Consider the following 21,742-nt stretch of genomic DNA (forward strand, 5'->3'; position numbering starts at 1 on the left):
ATCAAGAAAAGTTACGATAGCAATATTTTTGGTTTTTTAAATGTCAATGATAGGAAATTCTACTCTGAAATCTCATATCATGTCTCACTATGATTCAGTGATTCTAAGAAGTTATGCCAGCAAAGCACAATCCCTGGCAAATATTATAAAAAAGGGTCGAGCAAGGTTCAGATGTGAGTAAAAGATCACCTGAAGACAACCTAAAGTTAGATAGGCTCAACTAGTCAACAAATGGTGAATTGCTTTGACATTGTCCCAGGAGGATCTGCACATACAAAGAAAAATCAAAATAGTCCCTGCTCTCAAGGAATTGCCATTCTGTAGGAGCAGACAACATGGACATAAATAAGTCAAGAATGTGCAGCACGCCTTCTGGTTACTTCCCCAAATTGCAATCACATTCATAATTTAGATCCTGGATACCCACTACTTCTACAAGTTCTGTGATCACAGCCTCCTATACTTAAGTACTACCCCCCCCAATCAATAGGCAGTCAGTGACAACATTTACTGAGATGGATGACTCACAGAAACAGTATTTAAAAAACATTTCTCTCTCAGAAAACTAACACAAATAAAGTAGATATCAGGTGAGAAAGGAATTTGAAAAGATGGCTGGAGACAGACCCAGGCTGGAGTTTCTGTTTTATCCTAGAGGCAAGAGGTACCCCATTGAAGTTTCTGAAAGGGAGTAATATGACCAACTCACCACTTTAGGAAATAAGACCTTTGTGAAAGATATGGGAAGGACTGATTGAAAGACAAGGAGAGTAAGGGGAGAGAACAACTTGAAGGCAAGTCTTTTAGGATAGGAGTGATGAGGACATGAATTATATGATAGCAGCTGCTAAGGAAACCAGATGAAATTCCAGAGAAGTTGGACTAGACTTCTATCACTGCTTCCATTCTAAAATAATACAGTTCATTAAAATTCTAAGTCCTAATCTGAAGTCCACGAAAACCATAAGCTAGCAAACTGAGCTAACCTCACCCATCTGTAGAAAGAAATTATAGATCACTAGTGCCTGAAGAAAAACAAACATATAACACTTCCAATGTAAAACATGTTATGTGTGTCTCTATACATATAGGATCAGAGGAAAAGAATTGCATCATACTTACTTGGTGATCTTGGTGGATATTTGTGAAAAGTTTTCTTTTTTGATTTCTGAAAGGCAGAAGAAATGATGTAAAAATATGTTGTGTTTTTCTGTTATAAAAACAGTACCACAGGCAGCCAGATGACACAGTGAATAGAGCACTGGCCCTTTAGTCAGGAGGACTTGAGTTCAAATTTGCCTCAGACACTTGACACTTCCTAGCTGTGTGACCCTGGGCAAGCCATTAACCCTTATTGCCTTGCAAAATAAAACAAAGCAAAAAAACAGTACCACTGCTGAAATACTTAACATATGACTGTGAGAGAGTTAGAATAATTTGTAGTAATATGTAAGAGGGGGGGGTCTCATAGCAAAAATATGAGCAATTAACTTATCTGAACTAAAGGAGAAGACTGAGCGAAGAAAAAGGCTTATAACAAAATGATCCATCAAAATGAGATCAGATTTAGCAATCTGGCCTAAATCTAAGACTACATGGGGATTCAAAGACACATATATAATAATACAAAGGCAATGTAGAAAGTATGACAACTTAAAAAGAATTAAACCAGATTAAACCACCTCTCAACAACTCACAACTCTTTGTCCACAATAACTAAAGCTTTATAATTGGTAGCTTCTCCTATTGCTCTTGATATAGGAAGCTACCACCACTAAGCCCTGTTAATAAAGAGGCAACCAATGCAAAAAAAAAAGTATTCTCTCTGAAAAATTGTTTTCAAGTTAAAAGAATGGCCCACTTTACATCTTTAGACATTAAGACATACTGAGAATTACAAGAGCCTTTCTTGGGAAGAATTTGGATGTACTTTTCTATCATTTATTTGAACTCTGCCACTGAATGGTTTTTCATCCTAATAGATGAAATGCTGACAATTGTAGCCATTCAATTTGCGAAAATTACTATTTTTGAGCTTCTCAAACCTGAATTTTTTCAAACCCTAAGTAATATTTTAAATTTCAGAACTTAAAAAAAATGGGACCAAAGTACTGCCTAGGATGTTTGCAAGAGATTTGCCAGGGTACTGAAGTATACAGCTGATTGGAAAGTGTACACTTACCATCTCTAAGTCTGATTCGTAGGTAATTGCAGATAGACTGTCATCTCCCTAGAAAAAAGAGATGTATACACCATCATTTTAAATCTAGCCAGCCCCAAGTCATGCTTCATATCCCATGGAGCTTTCCACACTAGGCATCTGGATATCTGCCCTCCTTTGAACTGGTAGTCTGCTCCCCTTGCCCTTTCTACATATTGCTCTGGGAACAATTTAAAAAAAAATCAGTACTATCATTGCTCCTGGAAATGATATGGAAATGAAACAACACTCACTTGTCTCTGTCTCTGAAGGCCAAAACTCCCTTTTCTTGTTACCACTCCAATTGCTATTAGAATACAAACTGGGCAACTAGGTGGCACAGCTGGAAGAGTGCTGGGTCTGAAGTCAGGAAAACTCATCTTTCTAAGTTCAAATCAAGCCTCAGACATTTACTAGCAGAGTGACCCTGGGCAAGTCTCTTAAACTGCCTCAGTTTCTGTAAAATCTGTAAAATGAGCTGAAGGAGGAAGTGGAAAACCACTCTAATCTCTTTGTCAAGAAAACCTCAAGTAGGGTCACAAAGAGTCGGATAGGACTGAAAGAGAAGTGAACAACAACAGAAAAATCAGTTTCTTGAGAGAATGACTAAATATCCTCCACAAAAAACCTAAATGCTTTCTCATTCATTCAATATATATATATATATATACACACACACACACACACATATATGTGTGTGTGTATATATGTTTGTGTATATGTGAGTGTGTGTGTGTGTGTGTGTGTGTGTGTGTGTGAGAGAGGTCTGAACTCAGGTCTTCCTAATTCTGAAGCTGACTCTTTTTCTACTATCTCACACTGACTCTGATCCAAAGTGAAGAAAAGTTTACAGAATTAAGAGTTGCTAGTTTATTTCATCTTGTTAGATAGTATAGGTAGAAAGAAAACAGCCTGGTGATTCATTGACAATAAAACAAACTAATTGCTTTCTATAGAAATTATGTCTTTGAGGTTCTGATTTTAAAATATTTCTAAATAAAAAATGATTTGTTTTATAGAAGAGTTGCTCTTATTTTCAACTTCAATCAATGCACTTGGTGATGAAGAAGGCCACAGATGAACCTCTTCTGTTAAATGCCTGTCAAAAGCTCTGTCTTAAAAAACCAATGACATTTGTAAGCAAGAGGCTTCTATTTAGGAAGGTCCTCCTCTCTCACTCCCAATCTTTAGAGATTATGTTATCAGCTATCTGAATATGCTGTCAAGACTGTGTTGTCAAGTAGAAAAAAACATTTTCTCATAAGGAACACTATGCTAATTTACCTACAGCTAATGTGGTTGTTTTTCTTTTTCTCAAAGAGGACCAGAGACCTTGGTCTTTTTAAGTTAAGGTCTTTCTAGGTCTCAGTTTATTGAGGCAACACCCATTCAGTGATTAAGGCTAGGTAAGAAATGAGGCAAAGAATGGTCTCTTTTAAGAATCATTGATCATTAAGCACCTACTAAACCCAAATGATATAATAGAGAAATGACTTCTGACTAGTGATTTTCAAGTCCCTCTCTTTACAAGTATAAGCCCTGAAGCCTGGATTCAGTTTTTCAGGAAACAAAAAAAGTGGAAATTTTCAATCTCTTTTGAATATAATGGAAACCTTGATCACCAAGTGTTGATGGTTAGGATTAACATCTATATTTATAAGTAATAATATTACATTCAGATTTTCCAGTAAGTATGAGTATTTTGAGAAACATGATTTGTTTTATGTATATACTATTCAAATTTAGGTTATAACATGCTGTTAAGAGTATTTCAAATGCAAAAGGACTGTTCAAAAAGTAATTTCCTAGGTTAGGTACTGTGCTTTATACACAGTACAATAATTTTGTTGTTCCTACAAAATTTGCTCAGATATTGTAAATGGCAACTGTTATCTGGATTTGGATAATCTTTAGAAATACTGTAAAATTTGATCTTTAGCACTAGGTATTAAAACAAGGTCAGAATGTTCAATTCATAACAAGGCAATGTTTGATTACAAGATTATACATAAACATTTCAACAAAGGAAAGAAATGTAAAGTAATTAAGTATCCACCAGGAGTATCCATCTGCTCCCAACCTTTGTTTAGTTTCCTAAAAATTCCACAATCTAGTTAATGAATTCTAATAAGAAAGGATACACAGTGGCCATTCATGCCAAAGAGGGAACAAATGATAGTCATTTAGTTATTTTAATTGTTATTAATTCAAGTATTCATGTAAGATGAGGATATGGGCTATTCTGGGGTAAAGTACATTATAATAAGTCTTAGGTTCTCTCCTTTCAATCTGCCCAATAATTTCTTTGTTGTTTTTTTTTTTTTGTAGGTTGTTGCAAGGCAAATGGAGTTAAGTAGCTTGCCCAAGGCCACACAGCTAGGTAATTATTAAGTGTCTGAGACCGAATTTGAACCCAGGTACTCCTGACTCCAGGGCCTGTGCTTTATCCACTGTGCCATCTAGCCACCCCATACCCAATAATTTCTAAAAGAAAGTTCCTATTCGATATTCATTGAATAGTTACCAAATATCAAGTATGTGGGTTGGCACTATGATATGTTCCACAGTACTAGAAGAGTGTTATAGTTTCATTCTCTTCCTTTATGATTTCAAATCATAAGATTTAGGGCTAAAAAGAACCTCTGCTATTCTGTAGTTCAACTCCTTCATTTTACAACTGAAGAAACCAAGGCCCAGAAATGGGAATAGTAAACATTGGATGTGAACCTAGGTCTTCTACCTCCAGATACACTAACTCCACTGCAAATTATTCTTTTATAAGCAACTGCAATGGGTTGGAAGGACTCTTCAATCCCATATTGAAATTCTTCCTGTAGAATTTAAGTTCCTAGAGAGCAGAGATTGTTTAATCTCTTTCATAAAATCTAGCCCCCTAGCAGAGATCCTGACAGGAGGCATTTAATCAATATCTGACAGCTGACTGATTCCCACCCCTAAATCAAAGACATTGTCCTTATAACTTGGGCAGTAGACATAGGTATTTCTTATTCTTTCATAGTCCTTTCTGATCATCATCTCTATTTTAATTTACTTGAACAGATTTTTTTTTTTTGAAGGAATGAAAATGAGGGTCTGGTGAAGCAAGGAAATGTTACTGGGCAGGAATAAAAGAGGAGAATGAAAACCATCATTGACTGACAGTTTCAGCTAGAGAAGGGACAAGCACTACATCCAGGGTTTAATTTCTCAAAGGAAGAATTCCTTGTAGCATGTCTGTCATGTTATACTCATCTCCTTTATGAAGATAATATCATACCTCTTCAGTTAATCACTCTGCTCCCTGCTGTGATAACACTGTGCACAATACCTAAACAGGTTGCTTCACAGGAGGACAACAAAAAAAATCAGGGCACCTACATATTGCTACCGTCTTTCTACTGGCTTGCCTTCAATTCCTGCAAGTTTTTCTCGACAATTTTTCAGGAAAAATGAGTAAGAAATCTGATATCAGTAAAGCAGGTCCTTTTCACTGTTGATAATTCCTATATGAGAATCAAATTACATGACTCACACCCATTATTATGATGAAAATTTCATTATTTTACAGTCTAACCTAGAGATAACTTCACGATTTTTAACTACTCTACTCCATGCTTTATGATCCAAACTATTGGAAAAGAGAGACATAAAATATATAACTCTAATTAGAAATACAATGAGACATGGGACCATGCAAAAATGCTCTTATACAAAAGTATATGTATACTCTGATCCCTCAATTCTTCTGGAACATAATTTGAATGCAGGGGGGGTCAGTCGAAGGATGTAATAATTCATTCAAAATTAACTGAAAATTAAATATGTCTACTAAAGGATTTCAACCCATTTCTGCAACTCCTACCAGGCTTAATGTTACCTATATTAAGGTGATGTGCTCTTTCACTTAACCCCTCAATCTATTTCATCATCTGTAATATGAAGGAGGGGTTTAACTCAATAATGGTCTTCAATGCCCCTTTCAGTTTTAAAGCTATGATTCTATGATTCCAGCATATCTTATCCATTCCTTTCTCCCTTGACTTTCTTTTTTTTTTCCCTTGACTTTCATATTCATCATCATCATTATATTAAGTTGATTCTACCCACTATAAATTTAAGGTGATATAAGGTAATTTGAAAAACAGCTCTAATCTATGATCTTATGTTCTATATCCCTATACTTAATACTTCTAGCAAATTATATAACTTCTTACTTCATTGAAAAGACTAGCACCAACTAACAGAAGCTCCTACAACTCCCCTCCTTCATATATCAGTTTCCCAGCACTTATGCAACAGGATGCACTGAGCAAGAAGATGGTACAAATTTAGGGTTGGGATTTGACAGGGTGTGAGTTAATAAGGTATGAAAGCAAAGGTCTAGGAAGGAGAGAATAGTAGAGTTTTTAATAAAAGGTCAAGATTATGAAAGAAGAAAACTGAAGCAAGAACATGGGTGGCAGACTGAGGGGTAAAGTGCTTATCTTCACAGTTAAAAGTAAGAATAGGTTTATGAGGGGTAAGCCAAAGTAAATAACAGGAAGTTACTGTTAATTAAGGAATTTCAAAGTTCTTTATCACTCAAGGGGAATACTTGTTGGTGATGGTGAGATGAAGGGTACAATCTTCCCTGTGTGTAGGTTGTAGGTTGTTGAAGGGATTGAGGAACTGGGAGGTTGAGTTGTTTGAATACAAGTTAAGTCCCCTTGAGCAAGTAAAAAAGGAGATAGTGAGAAAGTCTGTGAACCAGTTATTGAATTTCTTAAAAGGAAAAATAATTTTGGATTGAAAAAGGCATTAGGGTCTGGATTTAATAAATTTGGAAAGAGTGAATTTCCAAATAGAAGCTGCTGAATTATGGAAGCAGAGAAAAAGCCTAGAAATGGCAATGAGGCTCAAATATTATTTCAATTTCTCCTCAAAGATCAATTGTGCTCAGAGATATGAGAAAGGGTGTAACCAGTAATAGAAAGGATGGTCAGGGATTCCATATCCTCCTCAGGGAAGCAAACTCACTGAGAATTCTGACAAGAGGAGAAAAAGAGGTCCAAAATGAGGGGAAGCTCATTAATTATGGAATAGGAATTCTAGAGATATTCTGGAAAGAGTAGGAAGAACTAAAGTTTATCCTAGGAGGAATAGGATTAAGGTACAGGATGAAATAAGAGTAGGGTTAGAAAGAGTGGGAGTATTTTTACTGGGACTGGAAGAATAAGAGTGTGTCTAAGAATTTGCTAACCATAAAGAGATAAGACCTTTTCTGTCCCAACTGTCTTGGTGATGGGAGTGGGTTTAGGATGGTCCTGTGGCTCTATAGAGCCTCATGGATTGGTTGTGTTAGGTCTCCCTTTAGTGGTGAAAGGCGTAAGGGTCTAGCTGCACTGAACCTCTAGTCTTCAATCAAGATTGGATTCAGGAGTCATTCAATGGTAGGGTTCATAAGCCTAGAGAAAGCTTTTCTTTTCCCCTAGTTAATGCTCTCTCAAGTTATTTTGTATTTACTTATCAGTGTACATGGTCAATCTAGAAGTAAGCATTTATTAAAGTGCTAGATACAAGGACAATAATGAAACCATTTCAGCCTTCCAAGAGTTTACATCTTAAGTCCCTTAAATTTCATATACCACTAGTAAAATATAAGCTCACCGTGGACAAGGATCAATACTTTTTTTGTCTTTGTACTTTAAGAAATCAATTTACACACAGATGGCAAGTAAATATGATCTGAATTAAAAACTGAATGCCCCATCTCTTCTCTCCATCTAATACTTTTGCAAATAGTTTATCTCTAATCTACTGCCTTATTAAAGCCTCGCAATTTAAACATCACTCTCCAAAACAAGTCTCTGAAAGGCCACCAATGAGCTCCATACACACACACACACACACACACACACACACACACACACACTTATTTATTTCTTTTTTAGGATTTTGCAAGGCAATGGGGTTAAGTGGCTTGCCCAAGGCCGCACAGCTAGGTAATTAGTTAAGTGTTTGTGGGCAGATTTGAACTCAGGTCCTCCTGACTCCAGGGCCGGTGCTCTATCCACTGCGCCACTTAGCTGCCCCGATACAATGATTTTCTATGCCATTCCTTTTAGATTTCAGTTACCTGTTACTCCTACCTCATTTCTTTTTATCTTTGTTTAATATCTTCCTCCTTTTCTTCCTCATTCCTTAAGGCTGGTATTTCCTCAAATTCTATCTTTGACTCTTCATTTTTTCTCTTCCTGATATTTTCTTGTAGTCTCACAATTTCAACTATATCCTCCATGAAGATGAATCTCAACTGATCTGCCCTCTAGCCTCAATTCATCTTCCGTGCTTCAGATAATTTCGACCTCTCCAAATTGCAAAGACACATTCAACCTTGATGGTCTACCTCAAATTTGATATGTCCAAAGTCTAATTTATTACCTCTTTTTGTTGTAGTTCTTCTTTCTTTCTTTCCAGGGCATCACCACTTAACTGATCTCTGTATTTGAAATTTTAGTACTATTCTTTGGCTCTGCTCTCTCTCACACATCCACTAAAGCAGATTTCACCATCCTTGCTTCTATCTCCAGATCTCACAAGCACCCTCTCAATTCTGGCAATATCAACTCTAAAAAGAAATGTTATTACTATATGCATGGATTAATCATAAAAGCATGCTGATAGACTGCTAGTTTTCAATCTCATTCCTCCAAACCATCCTTCTATCTACTACCAGATTAATCTTTCACCTGCAAAGATCTGATTTTGTCATTACTCAGGTCAAAAATCTTCACTAATTGTATACTGATAAAGCTCAAACTTTTAGATCTTCACAGTCCTCCAGAATCTTGAGCTACTTTTCCAGTCTTACCTTAACCTGTCCCTCTCCAAGTACCCTATACTTCAGATAATGTGAACTCTCTATTTCCTTCCTTCTGCTGTCCTCTTGAGCTTTTTTTCCCCTACTGAATTCTTACTGAGGCTTGAAAAGTCAACTCAAAAGAAGCCTTTACTTATGAGGTCTCAGAAACACCTTTTTTTTTTTTTTAGATTTCTTTATAGTAGTAGTATGGCTGGAATGTAGGGCCTGGAGTCAGGAAGACTCATATTCTTGAGTTCAAATATGACCAGTGACACTTAGTAACTGTACAACACTGGGCAAATCACGGAACCCTATTTACTTCAATTCTCTCATCTGTAAAATAAGCTGGAGAAGGAAAAGGCAAACCATTCCAGTATGATTGCCAAGGAAACACCAGGGCAGCTAGGTGGTGCAGTGGAGGGCACCAGCCCTGGAGTCAGGAGGACCCGAGTTCAAATGCGACCTCAGACACTTAATAACTGCCTAGCTGTGTGATCTTGGGTAAATAACTTAATCTTATTGCCTTAAATAATTTTTTTTCAAATGAAACACCAAAATAGGGTTGGGAAGAGTTGGACCCAACTGAAAATATCATTCCCATCTGTTAAGTTTAAAATCTAAACTATTAGGGGTGGCTAGGTGGCGCAGTGGATAAAAGCACTGGCCCTGGAGTCAGGAGTACCTGGGTTCAAATCCGGTCTCAGACACTTAATAATTACCTAGTTGTGCGGCCTTGGGCAAGCCACTTAACCCCATTTGCCTTGCAAAAACCTAAAAAAAAATCTAAACTATTAAGCAGTTAGTGCATATTTGAGTTAAATGTCATGGCCACATATTCATGGACCTAGTGAGTGAGGAGGAATATAGTCCGAAAATACAATCTCTACCCTCTAGGAGAATAGGCTTTAATTGGGGAACCAAAATAAATCTATAAAAAAAAGAATATAATATAGTATTAAATAGGCTAAACAATCGGTGGCAGTATGGTACAGCAAGAAGACTGAACTTGGACTTTGAAGACCTTGGCTAAAATTGCAGGCTGTGCTGCTTTTTTTCGGCCGTGTGGCCTTCCCCAAAGGAAGAGCCGGGACTAGAACCCGTCACTCGAGACGGCTCGGGTCACTTCCAGTTCTAGCATTCGGTCCCTCTGTGGAACGCGCAGGGACTGGACTGCCAGGCTCCCGGGGCCATCGGATCGCACCACCCACTCCACCTTCCTCATCGGTAAAACAAAAACTAGGGGAGGGGCCTCCTCCGGCTCTAAGTCAGTCAAGGGTCCCTCGTCAGGACCAAATAATAGTAACTAATAGAGAATCACGAATCACAAGCAACTAATAATAACCACAAATAAACAATAACATAGATAATCACGAATCACAAATGATAACTAGCATATAGTCACGAAGTTAAGGAAAAAAACACGTCCCCAAAAGTCGGTGCGTGCTCAGGCTTTCTCGGCCCGGGGGCGCTGGGGGTCCCGCCGGCTCCGTCTGCTGGAGCTGAAAGGGCCCTCGCGGGCTAAGGTAGCCCCGCTCCTTCACTGCGCGGCGGGGGAAACTGAGGCCGGGCGAGGGCAAGTCAGGACCGTGACCGGGCCCGAGCCCAGGCCCCGCGTGCCTCGGGGCCCCGCCAGGCGCGGAGGCGGCCCGCCTCCTTCCCTTACCGCTTCCGAGCCCGGCTCACTGCTTTCCTGCAGCATCGCGGCGGCCGGCGGAGGGCCTCCGGGAGCCGGGAAGGGCTGGTCACCGGCTCAGGGGGGCCCCGGCGCCCGCCATGGCCGCCGCCGCAGGGCGCCGAGGAAGCCGCGGGCACGGGGGACGCTCCGGGGCTGGCCCCAGCACTTCCGGGGAACCGTCGCCATGGCAACGGCATAGGGCAAGCACCTCCCGCCGCTCCGGAAGCGGAAAGCGACTTTCCGAAAGGTAGCCGCAGGGCATCCTGGGGGGAAGAAAAAAAAAGAGCCGGAAGGAGACTTCGGCTGGCGTCGCCCCGCCCACAGCCGTGGACAGGAAAAGGAAGGCAATCCTGGGAGGAAGTCGGGGCTTGGGCCCTGGAGGATGGGGAAAGGACGGAAGGCTGAGAGACAGAGAGGAGACGGTCCCTGGAGCTCGACGAACATACTAGGTATTCGTCTTCGAGGGATGGATGTGGATGTGCATACGCAAGGTGTACGTCTTTCTAATCTGTATGTATAAATTGGTGGTGGAGGAGCGCTGGGGACATCCCAGGGTGATGGCTCGACTTTTGCCTGAAGTGGATTTAAGTGAGACTTGAAGAAGCCTCACTTCTCTCCTCCAGAGTCATGGAAAGCCAGGGACGAGACCGAAGTCGGGATTCCTGGAGATGCCCCTGGATGCAGTGGGCGGCCCTGCCCACCTAGCGGCCTGCCCAAGCTTTTATGGCTCCACAGCATAGTATGCGACCTACGATGTGTGTATCAGGCGTTAGGAGGGGCAGGGAATCAAGTGATTGGGCTCTGCCCTAGTCAGAACACCTGAGCTTAAATATGACTCCAGATGCCATCGGTGCGAGTCACTTAAACCTTGTCTGCCTCAGTTTCCTCTTCTGTAAAATGAACTGGAAAAGGAAATGGCAAATCACTCCAGTTTCTTTGCCAAGAAAACTCCAAATGGGGTCATAGAGAATCAAAAAAATGATTGAGAAATAGCAAAAATAACCTGTATAATAGGGAACGTATAAATAACATGGACGCATTTATGTGTAAAACATTTTAGATACATTCAGTGTAACATTTGTATGCATTTTAACACTTGAAGAGTTATTATATATTAAGAGAAATATATTACTATATAGTAAAACAGAAGAAGTAATATCTTTGTTGACAATTTGGTGGCTTTCTTAGCATATCTCTAACACCTAGTAGGCATTTAATCATTGTTTAGCAGTTCCTTCATTTACTTTAAAACAGTTCAAGAGGTTCAACAAGAAGATCAAAACAACTTCAGTAAAGAAGCAGAATAAAAAAAAATCAAGAAAACCACAGCCCTTTCTGTATATCAATATATATCAGTGGTCAAAGTCAGGAGGAATATTTTTTAAAATCTATATTAAATAATTAATATGCACAAATACCTAAGAGTAAAACAATATACACACAAGTTTGATAGAAATGCAACTATAAAGCACACTTTATAGAAGTAAAGGAAGACAAATAAATGAAGAGATATTCATTGTTCATGGCTAGGCTGAGCTAAAAATAATAAAAATGCATATGAATTTCTAAATTAATTTACAGATTTAATCTTATTACTGAAGGACTACTTTATGGGCCTGGACAAAATAATGTTGACATTGAAAAAAGTAACTATAATAGAAAGAACGAAAGAACAAAAATGCTAAAATGAATTATACTGCAAAATAATAGCAAAACAATTTGAAGCCTAGCTAAACTAATGTAGAAGAGCAAATAAAAACAGTAGCACAATGTTCAATCACAACCCCACACAAACTACTGGAGAAAGAACTCTTACAAAAAAATTCTGAGAAAACTGGATAGCAATTGGTAGAAAATAGGTTAAGAGCAAAAACTTGTATTATAATACACAATAAACTCCTAATAGAGAAGGGATCATAAAATCAAAGGAAACATCACAATAACTAGATAACAGAGCAACCGCTCAGATAAAAACTAAAACATTTTTATTTCATTGAAAAGTCTTTGCTTAAACAAAAGTTAATAAAAGGAACCAAGATATAGATAGAAACCCTATAGATAGGGGCAACTAGGTGGCACAGTGCGTAGAGTACCAGCCCTGGAGTCAGGAAGACCTGAGTACAAATTCAGCCTTGGATGCTTAATAATTACCTAGCTGTGTGACCTTGGACAAGTCATTTAACCCTTGCAAAAAAAACCCTATGAAGAATGAAGTAAGCACAACTAGAATAATGTTACATACACAATGACAATAATTTTGTAAATTAAAACCCAAATGGATTGCTCAACTCAGGCTAAATTCAAAGAACATTAATTCCAGAGGCCAGATAATGAAATACTACTTCCAGTTAGTAGACAGAACAGGAACTATATATAAATAAATGCTAAAATGTGGAAAATATATGGATCCATGTTGCTGTATTGGTTGGTTTTATTTCACTGTTTTTATTATAAGAAAGGTTAGGGAGCATAGAATATTATGAAATGTTATATTTTTTAAAATAGCAATAAAATATAAAAGTAAAAATGAGAGTACTTGAGTAGTTTGACTCCTCTTTCAAAGCTCCTTGTGCCTACTGAATAAAACACATTGCAGGCTGATATTCAAGGACAGTCAAAATCTATTTGATTTACTTAAAACAGTTCAAGAGATTCAACAAGAAGATCAAAACAACTTTAGTAAAGCAGAATGAAAAAATCAAGAAAACCAAAAATCAAGAAAACTTTCCAGCTTTGCTTCTCCATCATCTATTCTGTGTTATCCCCAAAATTGCCATTAATACCTCAGCCTCATTCTACCTTTTTTTGCCTTCATTCATTTGCATATAGATAGACCTATGCTTGGAATAAACAACCCTCCCCAAACTGAATTCTGCCTATTCTTCTTTCAAGATCCAGCCTATATGCCATCTCCTTCATATAATCTTCCTCTAGGTGCATATTTATATATTGTTTTTGTTAGATCTTTTCTATACCTTCTCTTGGTAATCAGGGTTCCAAAAAGTTATTGCTTAGAGGATTAAAAAAGAAAAAAGGGGAAAACAGTTCAGCAAAACTAACCAGCACAACAGTCTAATAATATTTTCTGTGTTCCATACTCATAGTTATCCAGCTTTGCAAAAAATGGAGAAGGATCTCTTTGGGGATAAAGCTTGGTCTTTGTAACTTCACAGCCTTCATTTCAAGTGCTTTGTTCTTTTCATTTATATTGCCATAGATATTTGGAAAATAATAATTCTTGCTTCTGTTGACTTCATTTTTCATCAGTCAGTTCATGTGTTTTCCCATGCTTCTCTAAATTGATCATATTCCTCATGTCTCACAGCAGTTATATTCCATTGTATTCCCACACCATAACATGTTTAGATGTCCCACATTTGATGTCTGCTTTGATTCAGTTCTTTATGAATATAAAGAAAAGGGCTTCTAGAAATATTTTGGTGCAAATGAGACCTTTCTTTTTTATCACTGACCTTATTAGACTATAAACCTAGCAAAATTCACTCTCCTGGGTCACAGTCCTCTTTTTATTTGTCATTTTCTTCATATAATTGCAATTTTTTCTCTCAGAATGGTTTATCAATTTTCATCTTCAACAATAGGGCATTAAAAGCTCCCATCTGTCCACAACTCCTTCCACAACATTGACTCTTCCCATCTTTTGTCATTTTTGCCAGTTTGCTTGGTATGAGTTATGATACTTGTTATTTTGTCTTGCATTTCTGTTAGGTGTCCAGTTACTAAGAGTTGATTGACTCATCCAATCCCAACTTTAACTGAGAGACTGGGTTCTCAGAAGGCAATGTCTACAACCCCTCTAGACTTAAGGCTCATCTAGAGGGGTTGTAGCTTCTAAAGTTTTTTCAGGAGCCCTCATCTGGTGTGCTTCTCCCAATCTAGAATCAACCAGCTGACATCAATTAGCTATTATAAAAGGACTTTTTACTGAAGGTACAGGAAGAACAATAATTACAAAATAATCCTCACAAATTTAGGGGCACCCTCTCTTTTTTGAATAAGATGGCTGGGAAGAATGGGCAAACTTTAAAATGTACTCTGTTTTAGCATTTTCTTTCATAATATGACTGATGTAGAAATGTATTTTGCTTACCTGCACATGTATAACCTAAATCAAATTGCTTGCCTTCTCAGTGAGAAAGAGAAAAAAATTTGAAACTCAACATTTTTAAATGAATATTAAATTTTATTTATACATGTAATTGGAAAAAATAAAACAATTTTTAAAATTAGATATATTTTTAAAAGTATAGCCCTGTATTTTCATCTAATAAAAGCAATTTAATACAAAATTTAAAAAAATTTAAATATCATGTTAGTGAGGAACACAGGTAGAGAAAATGTGAGACAATGAAGTACCTCACAACTCCTGAAAACTGGGAATTTTCTTCTTTCTTGGAGTTCTCACCAGTTGTGCATTTCAGTGTCAGTCTCACTTAGGGATGAATTACTTCCTTGCTTAGCTGAGCTAGTTCCTTCAAGGATTGGTATTTTAGTGTCTTGGTCAATCTACTGCTGAGCTGGATTAAGCAGGTAACTTTTCAGGTTTGTTCACTAGATTGCTCCTCCCAGCCTCAGTGGTTTCTTCAAACATCTCTGATTGTTGTTAAGCCTTCTGATAGTATATCTGACCTTTCAAAACTTCCAAGGTCAGAATCCAGGCTACTATATTTCTGGTTAAGGTTAAAATCCAGTCTACTAAATTTCTAGCTAATTATTCACCTATGACCAGGAAAGAGTAGATATAAGACAAAAAGAAACACAGGCAAATAAGGTTTAATGGTAGATAGAAGCTAGTGCCCCACCCCCAAGGGCAGCTTGATCAGTAGAGCTCCTGGTCTTGGAGTTAGGAAAGGAGTTTGAATCAGGCCTCAGACACTTGACTCTCACAAGCTGTGTGATCTTGATAAAGTCACTTAACTCTGATACCTCGAATCCAGGGCCAACTTCAGTTGTCCTGATTCATGTCTGGTCACTGGACCCAGATGGCTCAGGGGGAGAAAGTGAGGTTGGTGACTTAGCACAGCTCCCACTCACTCAAAACTCAATCATATGCTTTTCATGGCATCACCTCCCTGATGTCATGGTCTTCAGAAATGAAGGACAAACGTTATATGTCCCACCCCCATCCAACTGAGTTGAATTGAGTTCTAGTCATGTTGTCAGTACTTAAGGCTTTAAAGGCATTTAGTAAGCTTCACAAAGTGCCATCCCTTCAGTCACTCATAGCTGAAAGTAGATTTTCCAAGGCTCCATGTGTTGGGTTGAAACAAGGAAGAGAGATATTGTATATGTTTCAAGTAACTCAACTGGAAGAACAAATGTTTTGGTGATGCAGGGACTGGGCCCTTTTTGTCTAGTCTTTTTGGTTATCTCATTATTATACACTAATTTGGAGCATTCATTCATATAACTGTTAATGATTTGTAATTCTTTTGAGAATTGTTGATTTGCATATCTTTTGACAGTATTGGGGAGTGCTTTACTTACTATTTTATTAGTTGCCTATAAATCTTGAATATCAGTCCTTTATCAAAAGTAATTTGAAAACAAAAATTTTTCCCAATCACTTGCTTTCCATTTTATCCAACTTGCATCTATTTTGTTCATGCAAAAGTTTTTAATTTCATGTAATTGATTTTATCTGCTTTTATATTTTCCTTCTGTCCTTATTAAGAATTCATCCTTTAGCTCTATTTAAAAAAATTGTTTGATAATTTTTTAATGATTTGACCATTAATATTCAGCTCAAATATCAAATGTTTATTGTGGTATCTAATTCTGGTTAGACTGTTTTCTTATTTTCCCAGAAAATCTTGTCAAATAGGGCATTCTTTTCAGGCAAAATGCCCTTCAGGTACTGAGGGGATATGCACCATGGTGATGTCTGCTAGTCAGAATATAAATTCCTATAATGTTTCTCACAACTCTTAAGAGGTTAGGTCTCAGGTGGACTCATGGGAGTGGACTATGATTGACAGATGAAAGACTTCCTATCTTGAATGGAAAAGCAGAAACCATCACCTCAAAGCATCCAATAGGGAGTAGAGAAGTGAACTGGCAGGAAATTATGCAGATGGTTCCCTGGAAAGCTGAGTGGGAGCCTCACCTCATACTCCTCACCAAGGAAATGAAAATGGGATAGCATCAATGATGTCAACAGTACCTGAGCCATCAACCCTTTTTTGGTAGGTCTTGTCTTGCTGAGATCATCCACAGGGAGAGATTTAAGGCTTGGGGTTCCTCCCTTCCTCCCTGGTTGGGAAAGGCATGCTTGTTTCTTAATCTTCATAAGAAACCAATATCATTTACCATTATCAATTCAAAAAGTTTAAGTAAAATCCTAATAAGACTAACAATAATTTATCAAAAAATTATTCACTATCATCAGGTTGGATTAGGAATTAGGAATCCAAGGATAATTCAACATTAGGAAAATAACAATCTTATTAAAAAACAAGAATTGCTAAAACCACATGGACAGGCCTTTAACAAAATATAACATGCTAGAAACTACAACAAATAAGCATAGAATTTTTGTTACAAAAAATATAAAAACAAGTATTTTTCATGTACTACAGCAAACATTATATTTGAGAATGAAATACTAGATGCTCTCTTGCTAAATATGGGAATAAGTAGTACCTATTTTCTCAGTGATTATGTGACATTACTCTCTAGAAATGCTAGCAACTGAAATAAGACAAACCAAGTTGAGAAATTAAATGAAGATGAGCAAACAAGAGGATAATTATCATATTCATATTTCATAATTTGTTTAACCATACTTCAATCAAGAGCCATCTATTTTATTTCTAGTTCTTTGTCTTTACAAAAAAGTGCTGCTATATGATAAATACAGAGAAGTATGAGAAGACAGGAACAGATGCAAACTGAAAAATGTAGAATCAGAAAAATAATAAACAATGAATATAGCAATGTAAATTGGAAAGAGCAACAGCAATAAAATCATTGAAACCAAAAACTTCAACCCTATAATGAACAACTTTGGCTGCAAAGAAGAGATTCGAGAAGGCATATTCCACCCAACTGTAGAAGTGGAGAGCTATGGATGGACAACAATGAATAATCATGTCCAATCTTAGTTTTTTTTTTAACTTTTCCCCCCTTTGTTTTAAGAAATGCTCTCTGGGAGCAGAAGGAAGGACAGATACGATGGAAAATGTAGATGGAAACAAAAGTTATCAATAAAATTTATAAACAGTGCCAAGTTGAGAAGAAGTATGGAGTGGTAGATAGGAGTGCTGTATTGTGGAATACAGGAAGACCTCTATTCAGTAGCTAATATTCATATTATACTTTTATTTCATTTGATCTTCACAAGAACCCGGAGGGGTAAGTATTATTTTACTGATGAGAGAAACTGAGGCTCAGGTCATTAAATGACTTGCAAAAAATAATGTAATTGGTATGGTCAAAGTGTAAGATTTTGACCCAGGTCCTTCCTGATTCCTAGTTTTTAGCACTCTTTCCACTATACAACAAATTCTACTTCTGATCCTTGCTAACTCTGTGACCAAACGCTTCAGTTTCCTCATATGTAAAATGAAGATAATATCTATAATTCCTATCTCATGAGATAATGTATGTGTGTCCCTTCCCTCTACCCCATGGAACATGTTCAATTGTCATTTCTAAATCTAGAAAACCATATGGAAAGTGGAGAAGGGGAAATGATTTGAAGATATATGGGGTGCATACAGTTTCCAGTGATGTTGTACAGCATAACTCATTGGAAATTATAAAAGAGAGCAGCCTGCCTACTCACCTCTCCCTCTCTGACTTTGGAGTTTCATATCCCAGTGAGAGTAGAGCCTATTCTCACAACCCAGCTACTGTGGGGCCACAAGCACATCTCAGTTAAAGCACAAGACTTTGGGGAGACTACATTTAGACTTTTTGTTTCCTTCCCTTGAATAAGTGACTTGAACATCAAACTCAAGATGGATGTGTCCAGGATTGGAGGTGACCTTTGGAATTCTATAGGTCTGGAGGTCCTAGTCTCATGGGATTAGAAATGCCTAGTAGAGGGGGGCAGCTAGGTGGCACAGTAGATAGAGCACCAGCCCTGGAGTCAGGAGAACCTAAATTCAAATCCGACCTCAGACACTTAATAATTCCTAGCTATGTAACCTTAGGCAGGTTACTCTTAAAACCATTGCCTTAAAATAAAAAAAAATAGTAGCACCATTTATTACATTGGAGATGATGGTCACCGAGAGGGGAATTGGCTGTTTTCAACCAGCAAATATAATGGAAATGTTTGTTTGGACAATTCTTAAGGAGAAATATAAACTTACTAGTTAAGTGTTCCTGAAGACTGATTTATGTTCTGATGAGGTTTGAGTATTAACCTCTCAGTTAATACCAATATCTAAAAGTTATTTTTTTTTTAGCATTTTGTGTATATAGAAATAAATGACCCAAGGGGCAGCTAGGTGGCGCAGTGAATAGAGCACCGTCCCTGGAGTTAGGACACTTAATTGCTTAGCTATGTAACTTTGGGCAAATCACTTAACCCCACTGCCTTGCCCCTCCCCCCCAAAAAAGACCAAAAAGGGAGAAAATAAATAAATGACCTGTTCCCATATCCAGGTCATATAAATTGAGTATCTCTTTTTAACCCCTCTTTCTTGGCAAGAACAAGTCATAATCTGAGATATAAATAAATCATCCCTGGGGGATGCCAGGATAGAGAATTTAAAAAGCATGGGAGTATGATCCTCCATGACTAAACTGAATCCAAACCATATACCTGGGTACAAAACAGGAAGTAGTACAGTACCCTAGTCCTGTTAAGGTAAACGACACTTCTCAAGATTAGATGTGTTATGTATTTTATAAACTAAAAAACATGATGTAAATATCAGCTAACATTATTACAAAGCAAAGAAAGTAGAAGTAATCAGATAGGTGGGAAAACCAGAAGAAGACAAGATCACAATAACACAAGGAGGACTCCCCAGGAGAGGAGCTGTGGTCAACAGCGTCAAAGATTGTTGAGAGGTCACTGAGCCCAATCATAACACCACCCTGATGTTAATAGTTTAGTTTCAGATTTTTCTTGAATTTATTGAGCACCTGATACTAAATTTAACAATTCAACATATATATATATGTGTGTATGTATATATATGTATATATGAAAAACACAGCAAAAGGATAGTCTGCCTTCAAAAAGTTTTCAATATTTTTAGGATTTAGAACAGAATATAGATTTGGAGTTGGAAAACCATTCATCTAATTTCACCCCTCTTTTACATAAGGAAACTGAGGGCCCAGAAAAGTTCATCAATTTACCAGGGGTTACTCACATTAGTAGTGACTCAGGATCTGAGCTCAGGTTCTTGGGCTTCAAATTCCATAGTCCCTTTACTAGCACCAAACTTGCCTTTTATAAGCTGCAGAAAAGTTGTTGACCTGCATTGGGAGAAGGATTTTCCTCACCTGGTATGTTCTTACATCTGTGAAATCATTGGTCTGGTCCCTCTTTCAAGATTAACGCAACATTTTAAAAAATAATGTTCTATTCATACCCCAGAGGTGAACAATAACATTACTGTGATGACTATCCTTATAGGTTGTCACATTAAAATACAAGGATCCATAAACAAGTGGACAGTTAAGAAAATTAGGTGTGACCTTACTAGAAATTCTTGGCTAAGTTCAATTTTGATCTATGCTTATCATGGATGCAAATGTAAAGCCTTACATCAGCTTGCCTTCTGTTTTAGAGAGGGGAGGGAGGGAGGAAAGTTGTAAGACTCAAAAGCTCACCAAAAAAATGATTGGCAGAAACTACCATTATATGCAATCAGAAAATACACATCTCCTCAAATCTTATTTCAAAGTGATCTGCTTCTTCTAGGTTACTGTGTTTCTATTAAGTTATGAAGGCATAACCCAGTGCAAAACAACTTAAACCCATTCAACTGGTAGACTGAAAAAATACTTTGGTTCTCTAGAATTTTTTTCCCATTGGTCTCCATGATAAAAAGGCAAACTATGAAACAAATGAAAGCATTTTCTTCATAAACTATATGAAGGTGAAAGACGGGCAAGTGTTATGATCATTTTATGGTAGGAAAACTGACTTAAATGAAGTTGAGTGAGTTACTCATGATCATACAAGGGGTGCAATCTAGATTCTGATTCAGATCTACTGACTACAAAACTAAAGCCATCTGTACCTGGCCCTGTTTAATATTTTCATCAATTTTGATAAAAGCACAGATGAGATGCTCATCAAATTTGCAGCCGACATGAGCATATCTTGTACAAGTTGACAGAGCAAGGACCTCAAAGGATAGTGCCAGACCAAGCATTAGGCTAAATCTAATAAAATTAAATGCATTAGGGATGAATGTAAAGTCTTACACTTGAGTACAAAAAAAAAAGGCACAGTTAGATAGCGGTTCTGAAAAAAAGCTCTGGGAGTTTTGAATTCCAAGCTCAATATGAGTCAGATCTGAAGCTTCATGAGGAGGGGCAGAGTTTCCAGGGGTGGGGAGAGGATGGTGGCCTTGCCATCCTGCCTTCCCCGGCAGAGGAGGCGCGCCCGCAGTGCGGCGCTCGGTGCTGAGCCCTGATTTAAGGAGGGCACTGAGATGGGAAGTGTCTGACTCGGGACCCCCTCGGCCGCTCTTCGGTTAGATGACCTTGGGCAAAGTCGGTTCAACTTTGGAGGGGACTCAGTTTCCTCATCTACGAAAAGGAGGCATTGAAGTCCTTGAACTCTAAATGTGTGATCCTCGAGGATCGGCTGGGGATGTCTACCCTGGAGGGGGGAGAAGAGGAAGCTATCGCCCAAGGTCGCCTCCTGTGAAGGATGCGCCTCGTCCTGTTTGGCCCCAGAGATCAGGAGAGAGGGAAGTTTCAAAGCGACCTCCATTCTGTCTTGCTACCAGAAGAGATTTCCCTACACGTGGCGTAGCCCGCCCCCCGCCTCGGAGTCCCCGCCCAGGCGCGGGTGCTGGCCCGGCCCGGC

At 38.1% G+C, this 21,742-nt stretch overlaps 1 protein-coding gene across 12 annotated transcripts in view; it reads right to left on the reverse strand.

Moving 5' to 3' along the window:
• IQCE (IQ motif containing E) overlaps positions 1 to 21,742 on the reverse strand; it is a 101,881-nt gene that overhangs the window by 79,367 nt on the left and 772 nt on the right. For 3 of the 12 annotated variants that reach the window (XM_074201132.1, XM_074201131.1, XM_074201142.1), the window contains exons 1-3: positions 10,705 to 10,894; positions 2,183 to 2,230; positions 1,123 to 1,168 (exon numbers count right to left, since the gene is read on the reverse strand). In XM_074201132.1, the coding sequence (XP_074057233.1) occupies positions 1,123 to 1,168; positions 2,183 to 2,230; positions 10,705 to 10,740 (130 nt within the window). In that variant the 5' untranslated portion in view covers positions 10,741 to 10,894. Of the gene's footprint in view, positions 1 to 1,122; positions 1,169 to 2,182; positions 2,231 to 10,704; positions 10,896 to 20,069; positions 20,176 to 21,742 lie in introns of those variants that run through there. The other 9 variants (XM_074201133.1, XM_074201134.1, XM_074201141.1 and 6 more) reach the window with 6 other exon arrangements.

Source organism: Macrotis lagotis, chromosome X, assembly GCF_037893015.1.
Source record: "Macrotis lagotis isolate mMagLag1 chromosome X, bilby.v1.9.chrom.fasta, whole genome shotgun sequence".
NCBI classification, from domain to species: domain Eukaryota; kingdom Metazoa; phylum Chordata; class Mammalia; order Peramelemorphia; family Peramelidae; genus Macrotis; species Macrotis lagotis.